Source organism: Grampus griseus (genome assembly GCF_964374135.1).
Source record: "Grampus griseus genome assembly, chromosome: 15".
NCBI lineage: Eukaryota > Metazoa > Chordata > Mammalia > Artiodactyla > Delphinidae > Grampus > Grampus griseus.
The window spans coordinates 41058840-41073980 of record NC_139009.1 but is presented as its reverse complement, the minus strand read 5'-3'; the positions used below and the strand labels follow the sequence as shown (position 1 = coordinate 41073980).

The 15141-nt window shown below is 35.6% G+C and overlaps 1 protein-coding gene across 33 annotated transcripts in view; it reads left to right on the top strand.

Moving 5' to 3' along the window:
- NRXN1 (neurexin 1) overlaps positions 1-15141 on the top strand; it is a gene marked incomplete at its 5' end in the record, with an annotated part of 1123860 nt that overhangs the window by 528447 nt on the left and 580272 nt on the right. For all 33 annotated transcript variants that reach the window (XM_082672696.1, XM_082672716.1, XM_082672704.1 and 30 more), the window contains one exon: positions 14447-14569. In XM_082672696.1, the coding sequence (XP_082528822.1) occupies positions 14447-14569 (123 nt within the window). The remainder of the gene's footprint in view (positions 1-14446; positions 14570-15141) is intronic.

Sequence of the window (15141 nt, the reverse complement as noted above, 5' to 3'; positions counted from 1 at the left end):
CACCCCTTGTGAAATTTTCTCAAATGCATTATTAGTAGGGCCTGTAGTAAGTACTATTAGAAAGGCCATTGGTCTTATTCTGCATTCTCTTTGTCTGCCAAAGTATGTAGCCTGAGATAGGGTGGCCAAGACAGTCTCAATTTCAAATTTGCTGCCCGGTAATTCCCAGCAGTACATCCAAAGTCATTAGGCTATATATTTCCTTTTTTTTTTTTTTTAGGCTATATATTTCTATATAATTTTTTTCTGATAATCTGGCATCGTGGTAGTGTATTGCTTGCTTCAATAGTCCCATTTGTTTTTTCTTTCTCTCTTGTTCTATTAACCTTACAAACTGTTAGTATTATAATCTGAAGGTTTAAATACATTGAAAATTTGAAAACTAAACTTGCTCCTATCAACTATAGGTGAGTCCTAATTGTCATATAAGTAACTACTTTAAAGATGTAGTGGATGCAAGGAGGCTTTTGTGATTTTGTTTTTGTTAGTGTTTTCTTTCCTTTTTTTTTTTTTTTTTTTTTTTTTGTCTTTTCAAGTCAATGACATAATTATGGAATATCCTGCCTGCCCACAGGAAAGTTTGGGGCCACCTCTGCATTCATATAAAAAGTGGCTTTTAATAAACCCATGTTCTCTGATGTTTACTTTGCTTGTTTATTTGATTATTTGTGTTTCTTTAATCCTTACACATGTCTCTTCTCCTGCCCGCCTGCTCTTCCTTCCTACCAAGATTTACTCTTCTTAATTCTCCATTTCCAATGTTGTTTACTCTTGTTCTCATTCCTCTTGTTTTCTTACAAGAATAAAAACTCTCTGGGTTGAAAAAATATATTTTAGTAGGCAGAGCTTCCAACTATTTTTGTCTTCTTACAGAAAATGGTTTATTTAAGACACAGAGACAACAAAATTGGAGATGACATTAATGTGGACAAAGTGTCAAGGGTTGAAGTTCAGCTCCTTTTATTTGTAGTTCATTCTCTAAGGATTGGAGAGAAAGGGAATCTAAGGCCAAGTACTTAACCTCACTTTTGATTTGGAGATAGTGAAGAAATGCTCTGAGTAATATGTTATCGGAAAATGTACTATGATGGATGTCTGGAGTGGATAATAAGATCTTTGTATTATCATTTTATTACCAGAATGAAAAGATCAACTGGATATTAGTTATCACCAATTTTTTTATGTAGATAAAAATGGAAAGCAATAAAAGATTGCAAAATGTCAACCAGTGGCACTTAAGCCATATTAGATTGCTTTGATCAGGCTGCCACTTGGCAGGCTACTTAAAAAGATATGAGGAAATTTCTGGAGGCTGGCTGTTGTTAACATGAAACAAATATTCAGGTCAGAGCAGCTGCCTGGTGCCTGAAGAGCAGAGAACTGCAAAAAGGAGCCTCTGACTCTGCCTCCACGTAACCATCCCTTGATTTGTAGAGTTCTGTCAATCATTGCCTCTCAGTGACTGGTGCTGTCCATCACCTAGGATAGGAACTGCTCAAGGAATAAAGGAAGATGAATATATACATGCAGAAAAGAGGAGTTTTGTTTGTTTTCTGCTGTTGTCATTTTTAAAGTTTAAAGTATATATGAAAGAAAGGAAAAAGAGACAGTTTATGAATGAATATTTTTAACAGAAATCTAAAAGAAATTACATATAAAATATAGAGACCGTAGATTTCTGATGAAAAACAAATAGCCAAAACAGGCAAAGGGAATTGGCACATGACAGTGAGTCTTTAAAAAAATATCAAAATTGCAATAACATTTAAGGAGAGCCCATTTGAATTCTCCATATCTAAAATGTATGAGAATTATAAAGAAGAGTACACATTTAATGACTACATAGATTGTGCAAAATTGTAGTGTGTGGGCTTGATAAGTAGAAGAGTTGGGTCTATTTTAGTGAACAATTAATTGGTTTATTGCTTATATGCAAATATAAAATGCTGAAGTGTTTTAAAAGATTGCTCTTTTGTGCAGGTTAAGAATTCATCTTGAAATCACGCTCAATTATTAATTTATTCAGTAAAGCATTTTCTTATTACTAGTGCAAAAGGGTGTGCTCAAAGTAATGCAAAATTCCAGGTTGGCATTGGCCAAATTCATCAAATTCTCTTTCATTGTTGAGAGTTAGTATTACAACAATGGCCAAAGTAGAAATTGCCAGAAAAACCTATAAAGTTTCAGAAGAAACATTCTGAATTTGATATCCCCTTGGCTTCTGTGAAAAGGAAATTTTCTTTTATACCACAAAATGTCACAAATTGTGAGACCACAACCTGTTGGTTGGAGGTTTTTATTGTGTTATTAGAGCTGGTTTCTAAACATTTGCCATTTCCTTCATAGCTTAGAGTTTCTTTTTGGTTTTGTTTTTTCTTTGGTAGGGAGGTAGCATTTTAGCATGCTATCATTGATCCAGAAAATCGAAGGTAAAAATAGGAATTAGACATTAGACACTCCTAGCCATTATTAAGATTTTTTATTTTTACATTTAGTCAATCTCACTGTAAGATGTATGATTAGAATTTCACTCATTTTAAAGAAAACAATAATTTCTTTTTTGTATTTGGAGCATTTTGTCTTTTTACTGATGTGACTTTAATGATTCAGGTTCATACAGAGTTAATCCTAAAGGATCAGAAAGACTAAAAAGTACTCAAGAACTTCTGTTTAAAATAGCCTCTAATCCTTTGGACAGCCTTAATGTTCAATGATGATCTAAGGTGCCATGTCAAATAACTGGTTTTACTAGTGTAGACAAATATAGAATTTTTTCAAGAATGTTTGCATTCCTAATTTTCCTCAAAAGAAAGCCACTAACAATTTACACTTTGTCAATTGCTTACCTGTCAGAGAATATGAAAACAAATGCTGTGATTGTGGATCTCAATTCCTCATGTAGTTGCTAGACAGGAATTATGCATCTGCTACCTTCTAAAGTGGATGCATAATTTAAAAGATGCTTTGCCCACTTAACCACAGGTCAGACATGATTAATATAAGCCTTCTAGCTGAGCTTCCATTTAGCTTCCTCTCTTCTCTACTGACTTGGTTCTGCTTGATTATAGCTTCTGCATTTTCGTGTCTTCTGTTTACTCATGGTGTCTCCTACCTCATGATTACTGTTCACTGCCTCTTCCTGTGCATGTCTTTTGACTTTTTGCTGCCCCTTCAGCTGTTGACTCAATGTATGCTATGTATTCAAACTTCCCTAGAAAGAGAATCGGTATATTCATTACTTATACCGGTCCTGTTGAGCAGAGATTTCAAATCGTGTCACCTCACAAAATCACCAGATTTTAGCTTTGGGGGCAGATGCCCACTGGTGATCCAGTCAGCTGTCCTCAGAGCAGGACAGTATACTCGCCTCCAAGGGGATGTAGGAGCAGCAGGCTTTCTCCACAAATATCTTTTTTCCAGGCTGTCTGATTTAAAATGTTTTGACTTTAACTGTGAAATACCCTTGAGGATTACAATTTCTTCAACACGTTACTGGCAAACATATGGTACGTAAGTCAAGTGGGCAGGGCTCTTTAAATCGGGGGGGAATGCATGGGACCATCAAAAACTTGGAGATTGAAATATTCAGTGTGCTCAGAGCTCTTACCCATTTCTTTCACTTGTTACCAATGGGAGCAAAGAGCAAGATGGATAAGAAGTGTATTATGAAAACAGTTTCCCCAAAGGTAAAGTAAGAAATTCTAAGAGTATTTCAGTTACTATTACTTTTATTGTACTTAATATTGGACTGTTTGTTGTCATTTGTTCTTTGAATGCATCTTTCATACAGTTGTGAGAATTCTTCACCCTCCCACCTTCCCAGGAGATCAGACTAAATATAGGCTTGAAATATTTTATGCATAGTGCTAATGAAATAAATGTGTAACACGTGTATCTTTAAAAATATAGGGTCATGGTGTGCAAATGTTTTGCAACAGGTTCTTTTACTTCAGCAACATACTGTAAACATTAGGTCCAGTATGTGACTATAACATGCAGTATTTTAAAATCTGATCTATTGCTTATTTCAGATTTTATACTGAAGTGTTATAAAGCAGGTCCAGGTCACTGAGCCAGCTGAAGAAAGATAAAATAGGGAGAAAACATTTATGTACAAAAATAAGTTCTATGATGATTCATCAGTGACCTCAGAGCAATCAGATGAAAACTGATTGGAAGCATCTGTGAGCAACATCTTGAGAAACAAACCAGATTGGAATAACCATAAATGAAGAGATACTTCTAGATGTGTTGGTATAAGTTATCATCATTGACACTAACCCACTAAAGTGAAAGCCTAACTAACATAATCTCACCATAGCAAGACTGACCAGGAACAAGCACCCAGATATAACATTACTTCTAGCAGTTGGTTGACCAGCTTCAGGGACCCTCCAAACACTCTCTCCTGAGATTAACCAAATTAATCTTGTGTAAGATTTAATTGCTGAGAGCCATTGCTATAGTTGGGCAAGCACCGTCTTAGAATACCTCCTGTTTAGTAAGGGAAGTCATTCATTTCAGAAGACTTTGATCCAAAAACAACTTCAAACAAAGGAGTAATCCCAATTATTTTTCCAGTTACTAAAATAAACAGTCAAATAGAATCATAGCCCTCAAGTTAGTGACTATAAGTAAGCCTGATAAATAAGCTAATTATGATAAAGGAAAAAATTAAGTTAGCACTATTTGTTATTGCAATAATAAAATCCAAAATAAAGAATTTAGTAAATCATTATATCAATGCTATGAAAAAAAAAATTATATTATCATTCTAATTTTTACATGATGAATGAATGAATTATCATGTATTATTTGTCCATAGCCTCCTTTGGGCAATCACTGAGAAAAAAAAGAAAAAAGATCAAAACAAATGAGATGCTACAGTTCAAAAATTCTAAAGACAAACTATCCCTTATCATATGCCTTAGAATGCATTTTCTTAAAAAAAAAAAAAAAGTTGGTTGTAATGTTTACAACAAATACTGAAAGCTAGATTTTCAAACACTGATATGACTTGCTTGTGAAATGAAAAGAAGGGGACAAATAAACTTAACAAAGCCAGAAACTTACTTTTTTTTTTCTAATATGCTTCTTATTTGGGGAGAAGGTTTTTACAAGAATACCCCCCAAAATATTGAAGGACTCTCATTTAATGATATTCTAATGCACTTATAGTAACACACGGGTAAAGCCATTGTTCCTTGAATTTTACAGAACTGTACAGTCTTCTTGATCTTCTCATTAAAATGAATTCTGTAGCTATTACAATGTGTTTGGATGAGAAATCATATATTTAATTTAAAAATCTTTGCATTTGTGACTATAATCCATGGCTTTGTTTATGGAATGTCAAATTGAATATTTGTAAATGTCCAAATGCTCGGTATCTGTATACTTTTTCACTTTTTTCATTCAGATAGCTTGGCATTGTGTAGGTATTACATAAGACATGTTTAAGTAAGTGTCAATATAAATCAATATAATCCTTTTCATGTTATGCCAACGTTGAGTATACTTTCAGTTTAAAATGCTTTATTAAAATCACATTAAGTATTTAGTACTTAATTTTATACTTGCAAGCTATCCTATTATGTGATAAGCATTTCTTGGAAATGACCTTTTTTCCTTAAAATAAAGTCACAGTCCACATTTTTCCTTTCATTATAATAGGTTTGTTTTATTATGCTTCTTCCCAAACCAGTCATTTGAGCTAGATTAGATTTAAAGAAACCTCTTTTGAAACATTCTTTTAGCAATATATTTATATAATTTGTGTTCATTTTTACTGTGTTGTAAATATAATTATATTCTTAAAAGGTAATTATATTTCTTAAAATGTACATTTTTTACATCAAAATGAATTGCATCAGAGATATTTATCCTGATCTGTCATAAATGGGTACAATCAATAACAAAGCTATATGTAAAGGCTAAATGTTTCTTAGTAGATCATTTGAACCTTGTTTATTCACTTGCCTAGAGCTATGATATGTAGCCAGAAATGAAACAGGAGGTGAGGCAGCTATATATAGTGAATTTTATTTTGTAGATGATGGAAAAGGGTTAGTATGAGTTAGGAAAATGGCAGAGGAGTCTTTGTAGGGTATTTCCAGCAGCTCTCCAAGGTCAGAGCCTCTTGCAGATAAGATCCGTGTTTTCTTATAATTAAATACTCATTAAGCCTTGAATCCTCCAATTCCTAAGCCAACTATTCTCTTTGCATTTGGAAATTACTGACTGCAGGCCTTGGGTAATTTTGCTCTCCTAGGCTTTACACATCATTAAATTAATTTTCAATGGAAGTAAACAATGAAACTGTCTAAATAATTAGCCAGATAACTGAGTTACCCAAGTTCTCCAGTTATTTGACTTATCAGATTTCATGCTGCCAAATATGAAAACAGAGGGATGAAACTTTATTATTGACACTTCTTAGTGAAGATAGGCATTAAAAGTTAATGGAGTTACTTTTCATTAACTATTTGACTTAATTCAATATCAAGAGGTATTTCATCTACCATAAAAAAAACATCTCACAAAATCTAAACAGATACACCCATTCAATAAATAATTAGTGAATGGCTTTTAGGTTCAAGGCACAGAACGATAAGACATAAGATATTCTCTCTGAGGTTTTAAACCCATTTAGGGGAAGATAACAATTATAATGGCCGTATAATACTGATAATAATATTACCGTTACTATAATTGAGGGTGAACCATGTACCAGGCATTGTTTTAAGTAATTAAAATGCCTTAAATTTATATTGTAAAATGTTTCTATTATTAGCTTATTTTACAGATAGGAATACTGAGACACAGAGACCTTATATATTTTACCCAAGGTCACACAGCTAGTAACTCATGGAACTAGGATAAAAACTCGGATAATCTGTGAATCCAGAACCTATGCACCAGACCAAGATATACACATTCTAGAAAGTTAAAAAAAAAAAAAAAAAAAAAGGAAAGATTTAAGTAGCAATCCTATCAAAGCAAATACAATGTAATTTACTAGCATGTGACTATTTCATTTCTCCAGTGGTTTTTAAAAGTTTACAAAATGTCTTTCTTCTGTTACTGTTCATTTTTGAAAAACCCTCATCTCCAAGCTTAATGTCTAACTTTATATTATTTGCTCAAAGTACTTTTTAATTAGGGAGGGATATTTCTTTTTTTTTTTTTTTTGTCCAGGCCTTGCTGCCTGTGGGATCTTAGTTCCCCGACCAGGGATCGAACCTGTGCCCCCTGTAGTGGAAGCGCAGAGTCTTAGCCATTGAACCACCAGGGAAGTTCCAGGGAGGGATATTTCTAATATTTTTAGTATAAAAAAATTTGTTTGTTCTTAGGACTCTATACATGTCTCTTTGCCTATACAGTAAAGGCAAATATCTATTTATAAAAACACTGAATAGTTCCCAAGGGTGTCTCCGTAGCTAAATTGAGGAGAGCTTAAGGAGGGTTAAAGAGGGAGGAGTTAGGTGGCTGGGCTAGTACCTCAATTTCATGGCTGTTAGGGTGATTAGTCAGTCCAAGGTCATGACTGGCACCAGGCCTGGCCAGCAAGACAGCTCTGAGACAGACAGCTTCTCTGATACCCCAGAGGCCTTGTCATTAAGGACAGACAGTATGGGGAAGGTGACCCAACCGTTTATCTTACATTGATAAATGAAGTCTTGTCTGCACATTCCTGAATATAGAGCTAACTAAAGGAAACTTTAAAAATAAATAAGCACAAAACTTAGACTCTTAATTAGGGGTGGCTCAAACAGCTTGCAATTTGTGCAGTCACCCAGGGCTCTGTGCTTTGAAGGGCCTGTGCTTGCATTAATGCTCTGCTACCACTGTCCTGAAATGCTTCATTTTGAACAAGGGTCCCATGTCTTCATTTTGCACTGGGCTCACAAACTCTTTAATTGGTCCTTCCCCTAGTAAGGTTAGTGAATATCAAAGAAGAATCTGGAAGTGCCCTTTACATGTTTCCAATTTTAATTGGTAATTAACTCTCCTAGCTGATTCATGTGAGAAATAAAAACAGAATTCTGCTCCCAGCCCAGTATCTAAAATTTGAGAAAGATAAAACAGAAACATTTAATGAGGAATTACGCTCCTTAGGTTTTAGTTTGTTTGTTTGTTTGTTTGCTTGGTTTTCAAGCAGAGGTCTGGCTGTTTTTTAAAGTAATTATTTTAAAATCAGAAACTAATGGCAAAGTCAAATAGGAGGCTGAAGGTATCATAATTACAACCTGAGGAACACATCCTCCTGTCATTTACGGGCATAAGTGCTCTTGCCAAGAGCCATAGCTCAGGCAAGCAGCAGTGGTGGCTCTTGCTTCTGTTTTTCCTGGCTTTTCTCTCTTGCTATTATTGTCACAATGACAAGGCTTGTTTCCAGCTTCCCACCAGGTCCTGCCTCCCACTGGAGGCTGTAGTCCTCAAAGCCAATTGCCAAATAAAGCTTCGTAGTACTCGGAAAAGTTGATATAGATAAGACACCTAATTTTATATATACACACAAATGTCATGCATTTTAATGAAGGCTGCCATTCTAAATTTGTAGAACAGGAAAGATGATTACATTTTAGAAGTAGAGGAACTTTGCAATTGGTTTATGCCATTTACAGCCTTTTAAAATTATTTTTAGTTTTTGTTGTTGTGGTTTTACGGTTAAGAAAACTCAGACCAAGAGCAGGAGAAGAATTAGACTAAGTTAGCATAATTAAGCTTTTGTTGGATTTAATGGTAACAGTGAATCTAAAACTCAGGTCTCCTGACTCTTAAACTCTTGATTATTTTTCCATTACTTATTTCTTTAATATTCAACGTAAAGATTCAGGAGAAAAGGGAATTTAAATTGTCTATTTATTTAAGTGTATCTTACAGAGACCTGAAAAGTACAAGCTGGCTGCCTGTTTTTAAAAAGTTTTATTGAAACAAAGCCACACACGCTTGTTTACATATAGTCTATGGCTGCTTTTGCACTACAATAGCAATGTTGAGTAATTGGCATGACAACCACGTTCTGCAAAGCCAAATATATTTACTATTGGGTCCATTGCAGAAGTGTTTTGACCCCTATTAGATCTATTAGAATTAGATCTATTACATCTTTTTTTCGAGAAAGCTCCTCGAAAATCTAAGTTGGGGCATTCCCAATGCTTGTGCGATCAGTGTTCGGTACAAAATAATTTTTAAACTAAATTAGTAGGATATGGGTGCCACATAACCCAGAATGAATAAGACTAGTTAAATGGGACAGACAACAGATACAGTATGGACAATTCGATTTCAAAATTTCATAATTCTAAGATGTATGGTGCTGTAATTTCTAATTCAATTGCTGGGTGCTATAGGCAGTTTAATGATCAAAAAACATTGAACAGTTATGTATAAAGATAGAACCAATTTATATGCCTAAGGCAATGCCAATCTTTTCTTTTTTAATTTATAGAAGAACTTTGGAAACTTTAGGATCCACTTTCATGTGATGCCCATCTTTAGCCCACATAGCTGTGGTTGAAAAGACACAACCTGTTCTTAATAAAATGGAGATAGATAGATCATTTCTAGAAGGCAAACTAAATGGATTCCTACCTGCCTATTATCTATGCAGTTTGCTGGGTTGTGCCTTTGCAGAAGTACCCATTCGAATCCCTATGCTTAAATGGCTTAGTTGAGTAAACAGATTAGCTACTCAAATCACTAGATAGTTATAAAATAGAAATTACTTACATCTGATGTTTAAGGCAACGAAAAGGAAGCTAGAACCAACTATTTTGAACTAGAGTGAGAGATAGGGTACCTGATACAGATGGTTCATTTGTGTATTTAGCATCTTTAAAATATACCAGTAGAGGGAGATAGCTACCTAAGGAGTACGTAATGAGTCTCAGCTTTGTGGCACTCAAGTCTAAAAGTTTGAAAACTAAAAATATAATTGGTTTCATTTTCCCAAGCTACATCCATCTTTCAGCTCTAGGGACAGCTGTCATTTTAGTCTGTTAGACAGCTTTGATCACATTGCTTCGCAGATTTCTTAGCTCTGTTTTATTCTGCTCTATTGCTCTTTAATGTTTCTTTCCTCACATTCAAAAAAAACAATATAAATACTTCACAGGACATTTGCACACAAGGCTTTCTTCTTCCCAAAAGGATCCAAAGTTACTATTATATACATCTTGAATATGAAATAAATTTGAAATATTCGTGAAATAATAAGAAACAAACAACTATTAAAATAGATTAAAAATATGCTTGCAAACAAACCTGAAATCCATCAACGATGTTATATACATATATATCAACTAACCTCCCATGAAGCTGTCTGTAAAATGGGGGAGTTGGGTTAATTATCACTTCATCCCCTTGGAAGCTATTCTTTTCTTCATTAAATAAATTCATTTATTGACTTATGCCCAAATACTTTCAAATAGAATTTAAAGTGATTAGCAAAAATAATTAGGGAGAAGAGTCAATATGCAGGGGGTATTTTTAAAGGAAAGAAAAGAATCAAGTTGCTGAAATTAAGCACAAATCCTAAATCTTGGTTTCCTGATGGATAGAAATAAGGAAAGGCAATCTGTTCTGTAACTCACTTGACGTAAGAGGATATGGCCTATAAAATCTTCAAGAGAGAGCTTATAAACTGGGACTTTGTAATTAAAGGAGTGTTGAAAATGCATGCTAAAGGGCTGATAATGCAGATAGACTAAAAAGGGTAGCTTTGAATAACTCTGGACCTTGATATGTATAATAAATGATGTCCTAGAAAAACAGGTTTTTTTAATTTGTAAGTGAAGAAAATCTGTATTTTTAAATCTGACTTTAAAGAGCAAAGGGTTACTTGGAAATGTTTTTTAAAAGCCCTTGCTGGAGTTTTCTGATAAAGAAACCCATCACTTTCCTAAAGGGAGAAATGAGCCCCCTAGAGGGTGCTGCAGAATCCAGAGGTTCTGGGTGATGCCTTGGGGGACAAGCTAGCCTGCTTCTTTAACAGCAGAGCAACTTCCCCTTTATGTGATTTTTATATTCTTTATGCGTGATTACAGGTAGAAAAAAATAATTCCAATGTTTTAAAATAATAATAAAACCACTGCCCCAGTTTTGTAGATATTCACTCTATAACACTCACGTTAATGCTGGGAGTAAGGTGTTAGTACCAATGAGACATGTTTTGCTATCCCAGAAGGAAAAAGAAGTCTTAAAAGGAATTCAGATCATTAATGCTTTGAAAGACTGTAATTTTGCCATGGGGACAAATGACTCTGAACTCCACAATTTCAACAGTTAAGCCATCTTCCTTTACCAAATACATATGTTTAAAATGTTTGTGAGAATGTGAGATCTCAAAGGCGTTGCAGACATCCTCTAGACCATCTCCTCACTTTGTAAGCCTGACTTCTTGAGACTACAAGAAGCTGCACGTTTTAGCAAATTGCTGATTGTGGGTGGATCTAGTACCAAACCGATCTATATCATGTCTTTAGTACCAGCCATTTCAGTATCCCTGAGTAGAGGTACAGTGTATTTTTTAGAGATTTCTTTCCACCATGACTTATGCAGAAGGTGTGTAAGATTTCGTAACATTGTGATTGTGCTGTAGAGCAAGCTGGAAGTCATGACAAAGAGCAACTTTCCTATCCTCTTCATTTAGATGTGAGGAAACTAAGAAGTCACGTTGCTATCTAAAGGTCACATTAGCTGGGAGGCAGTATCATGCAGGGGAAGGTATGCAGGCTTTGAGTAGGTCAGACCTAGGATGGAACACTTTTCTATCACATTTTAGCTGTGTGACCTCGGGACAAGTTGTTTTAGATTTCTAGGCCTTTGGTTTCACATATGCAAAATGATAATGTAAAGATGAAATAAGTTAATAAATAAAGTGCCTGGTACATAATAAGCATTTACTAGCCTCTAACTTATTTCTTAGTAGCAAATTAAGGACTAGCAACCACAATTCTTAACTCCCTGTCCAGTGCACTCTCCACGACACTTCATGTTGCATAGGTAACATTGTTTTGAACTGAGAATATTAAGTGCATTAAAAAAAAAACAAAACCCTGTCTTCCTAAATTAATCTCTTCACATTTTTAATAATGCAAGGAAGGAGCTTGAAGTTGGCCCGCAGAGATTTTCATGAACCAAAGGGTTATTTTTAATTGGGTTTTGTGCCTGTTGTTATGGGAATTATTGTTTCATAGATGAAGCATTATGATTTTACTGCGAGATCAAGCCCAGAATGGGGTATAATGATGATATCATCCTTATGCTTCTTCTTCTTGACAAAACACTTTTAAATTAAGAGAATGGGAGTGAAGCTGCTTCAAAAGCGCACATTTCTAAGAAAAAAAAAATCTTCCCTATAAAAATAGCTTTAAAATGATATGTTCTCTTTTCAAAGATCAAAACTCAGAATGGCCCTTGCTGCTGGTAGGATGATAAGATTCTGCAGAGTTACTAAACACTTCTTTCTTCACTGTTGAAACTAGAAAGAGTTCCTTTGATCCTGGAACTTGCTTTCAGCAATTGGTCTCAAAGCATTTTTGCAGTTGTTGAACTAACAGGCTTCCTCTAGATATTTAGTGATCAATCTCTCAAAACGGTTCTGTCTAGACTAGTTTTTATTCATGTATCCAGATGCAATTTAACTTCTCTAAAGCAACAAAAAGAGATAATTACTAATTTTAATGATGGTTCTGTTTAAAGATAGGAGGCAGTTCATCCTGCAAAATTAACTTATGTCACTGGCTCATTTTAAGCCTCAGAGAAAACCCAACCAAGGAAGACAGAACTTGTATCATCAGTAATATCCTAAGAGAGAAATCAGTGGGCTTGCTGGATAGCCTGTGGTATTAAAAGCAAACAGTGATCTCCTGTTGGACGGACTACTGAGGTTTCTTCTAGTACTTGGTTCCCTAATTTATTTATTTTTCTCTCTTCTTCTCTTTGGCCTTTTCATACATCCTCCTATGGTCCTTGGACATTGGCTGGTTTGGCTGATAGAATTTGGTGGAAGAAATTATGAACTCTATCCTGATCCTGAGTTAGTTGAAAGTCATATAACTCAACTCAGTGTCATGTCTTTAGTTATTTTAGTATAAATATAGAAATGTCAGTACCTAAAAAACAGGGCAAAGTCTATCACCAAAAAATGTATCATTAAAAATTTTCATGATTTTTTAAATGAATCATAATATCAGATTATTGACAATGCTTATTTTTTAATAAAAAATTTCCAGTTCTTGGGCTTCCCTGGTGGCGCAGTGTTTGAGAGTCCGCCTGCTGATGCAGGGGACACGGGTTCGTGCCCCGGTCCGGGAAGATCCCACATGCTGCGGAGCGGCTGGGCCTGTGAGCCATGGCCGCTGGGGCTGCGCATCCGGAGCCTGTGCTCTGCAATGGGAGAGGCCACGGCAGTGGGAGGCCCACGTACCGCAAAAAAAAAAAAAAAAAAAAAAAAAAAAATTCCAGTTCTATTGAAAGCTCTTTTTTCCCTTCATTTTTATGTGGAAGAGAGACATTTGTCTAACTTTGTCATTTCAATAATTTCAAAATACCTCCTGAAATAACCTCTCTGTCCTAAGCCAATTTAAATTCAACTTGCACAGGTTTACATGGGTTCACTCGCGGTTGCTTTCCCAGTAGGTTACACTTCTTGTCCTCTTTCCTTTGGTCCTTAGCTGGGCATCACTTCCCTGTACTGCTACTTAATCTCATTTGTTTTTTCTTCCCTCCCACTCAACACTCGGCCCTTTATTGGCAGTGTTTTTTTCACTTTCTTCACCTCCTAAGAGTCCATTCTTTTACCTGTACCCACTGTCTGTGCCTCCACCAGACTTAGTTCTCAGACACAACATTCCATACATTTAAGAAGCTGGTGAACATTGGAGGTACATGATGTAGGAGCGAAGAGCAGCCGTCACATAGTCTCGTACCCAGAGCTGCTTCCTTGCCAGTCTAATCAGCCAGGTGCCATTGACTGAAAATGGTGAGCTGATGACCTCCCCAAGGTCAGAGGTTTCATGACTGCTAGCTACTTCATTAGCAAGAAAGTGATAAGGCAAAGTCAGAGAATTCCTGAGGGAGGGAAAAGTGTGCAGTTTTAGGAGGCTTCCCAGTGCTGTATTGACTGTGCCTATTTATAACAACAGGTGAATTTGTTTGTCTTTGATCAATGTGTAACGTTAAAAGATCCTTCTTAAAGTGTTACAGCTGAATGTCTGTTAACGTAATTTTCCTTGCTTGCTATGACTCTAATGGGCTTGAGAATTGATCCAGCCAGTCTCTCCTCTCTCTGTCTCCTTTTTCTCTCCTCTTTCTCTCTTCTCTCTCCTCCCTCTCCCTCACTTCCCCCCTTCCTCTGTCTCTTTCTCTCACTCTCTGTGAGGTTCGTTTGCTTGACTGATTCTGAGTGTCCATAATGACTGTTTGGCATATTCTACAGGCAAAGGTCCCGAGACCCTTTTTGCCGGCTATAACCTCAATGATAACGAATGGCACACAGTGCGTGTGGTTCGTCGAGGAAAAAGTTTAAAGTTAACGGTGGATGATCAACAGGCCATGACAGGTAAAGCCCCATCACCTTTGCCTTGTTGAAGCTTTAGACTTTCCTGTTTCTTGCAGTTGACTTTGAAAACCAAGTGAACAGCTTGAAGCTGATACACACAGTTCATTTCTTATTCCAGTTCTTCCAGCAACAAGTACATTTAATAAGCAGCATGTTAAGTGTTTTTTATCTCAAATGAGCAACAATTTTTGTCATGTTCTTTTTCATTTAATAATGCAAAAAGAAGTTATATTTTAATTTTATGGCTTGATAAATATCTTAGGGCTTTATAAAATATTGAAATTATTGTTTGGAGGCCAATTTCTGTTCAATTTCTTTGTTTCTTATATATTTAGGCAATGAACAGCAGCAAGTTATACTTTTTAGCTTCTGGGTATATTGATAGATATGCTGGCATTCTGTCAGGTGAACTGCTTTTTATTTTAAGCTATAATAGATCATTTGGGGCCATTTAGCTCCGTTGGTTAAATTCTAATGTTAAGAATGTCAAGTTCAATCCCTGATTTGTAGATTTCCTGACTGAGGTGAGTCACATACAGGTGCGTCCCGGAGACACAGGCAAACCGAATGAA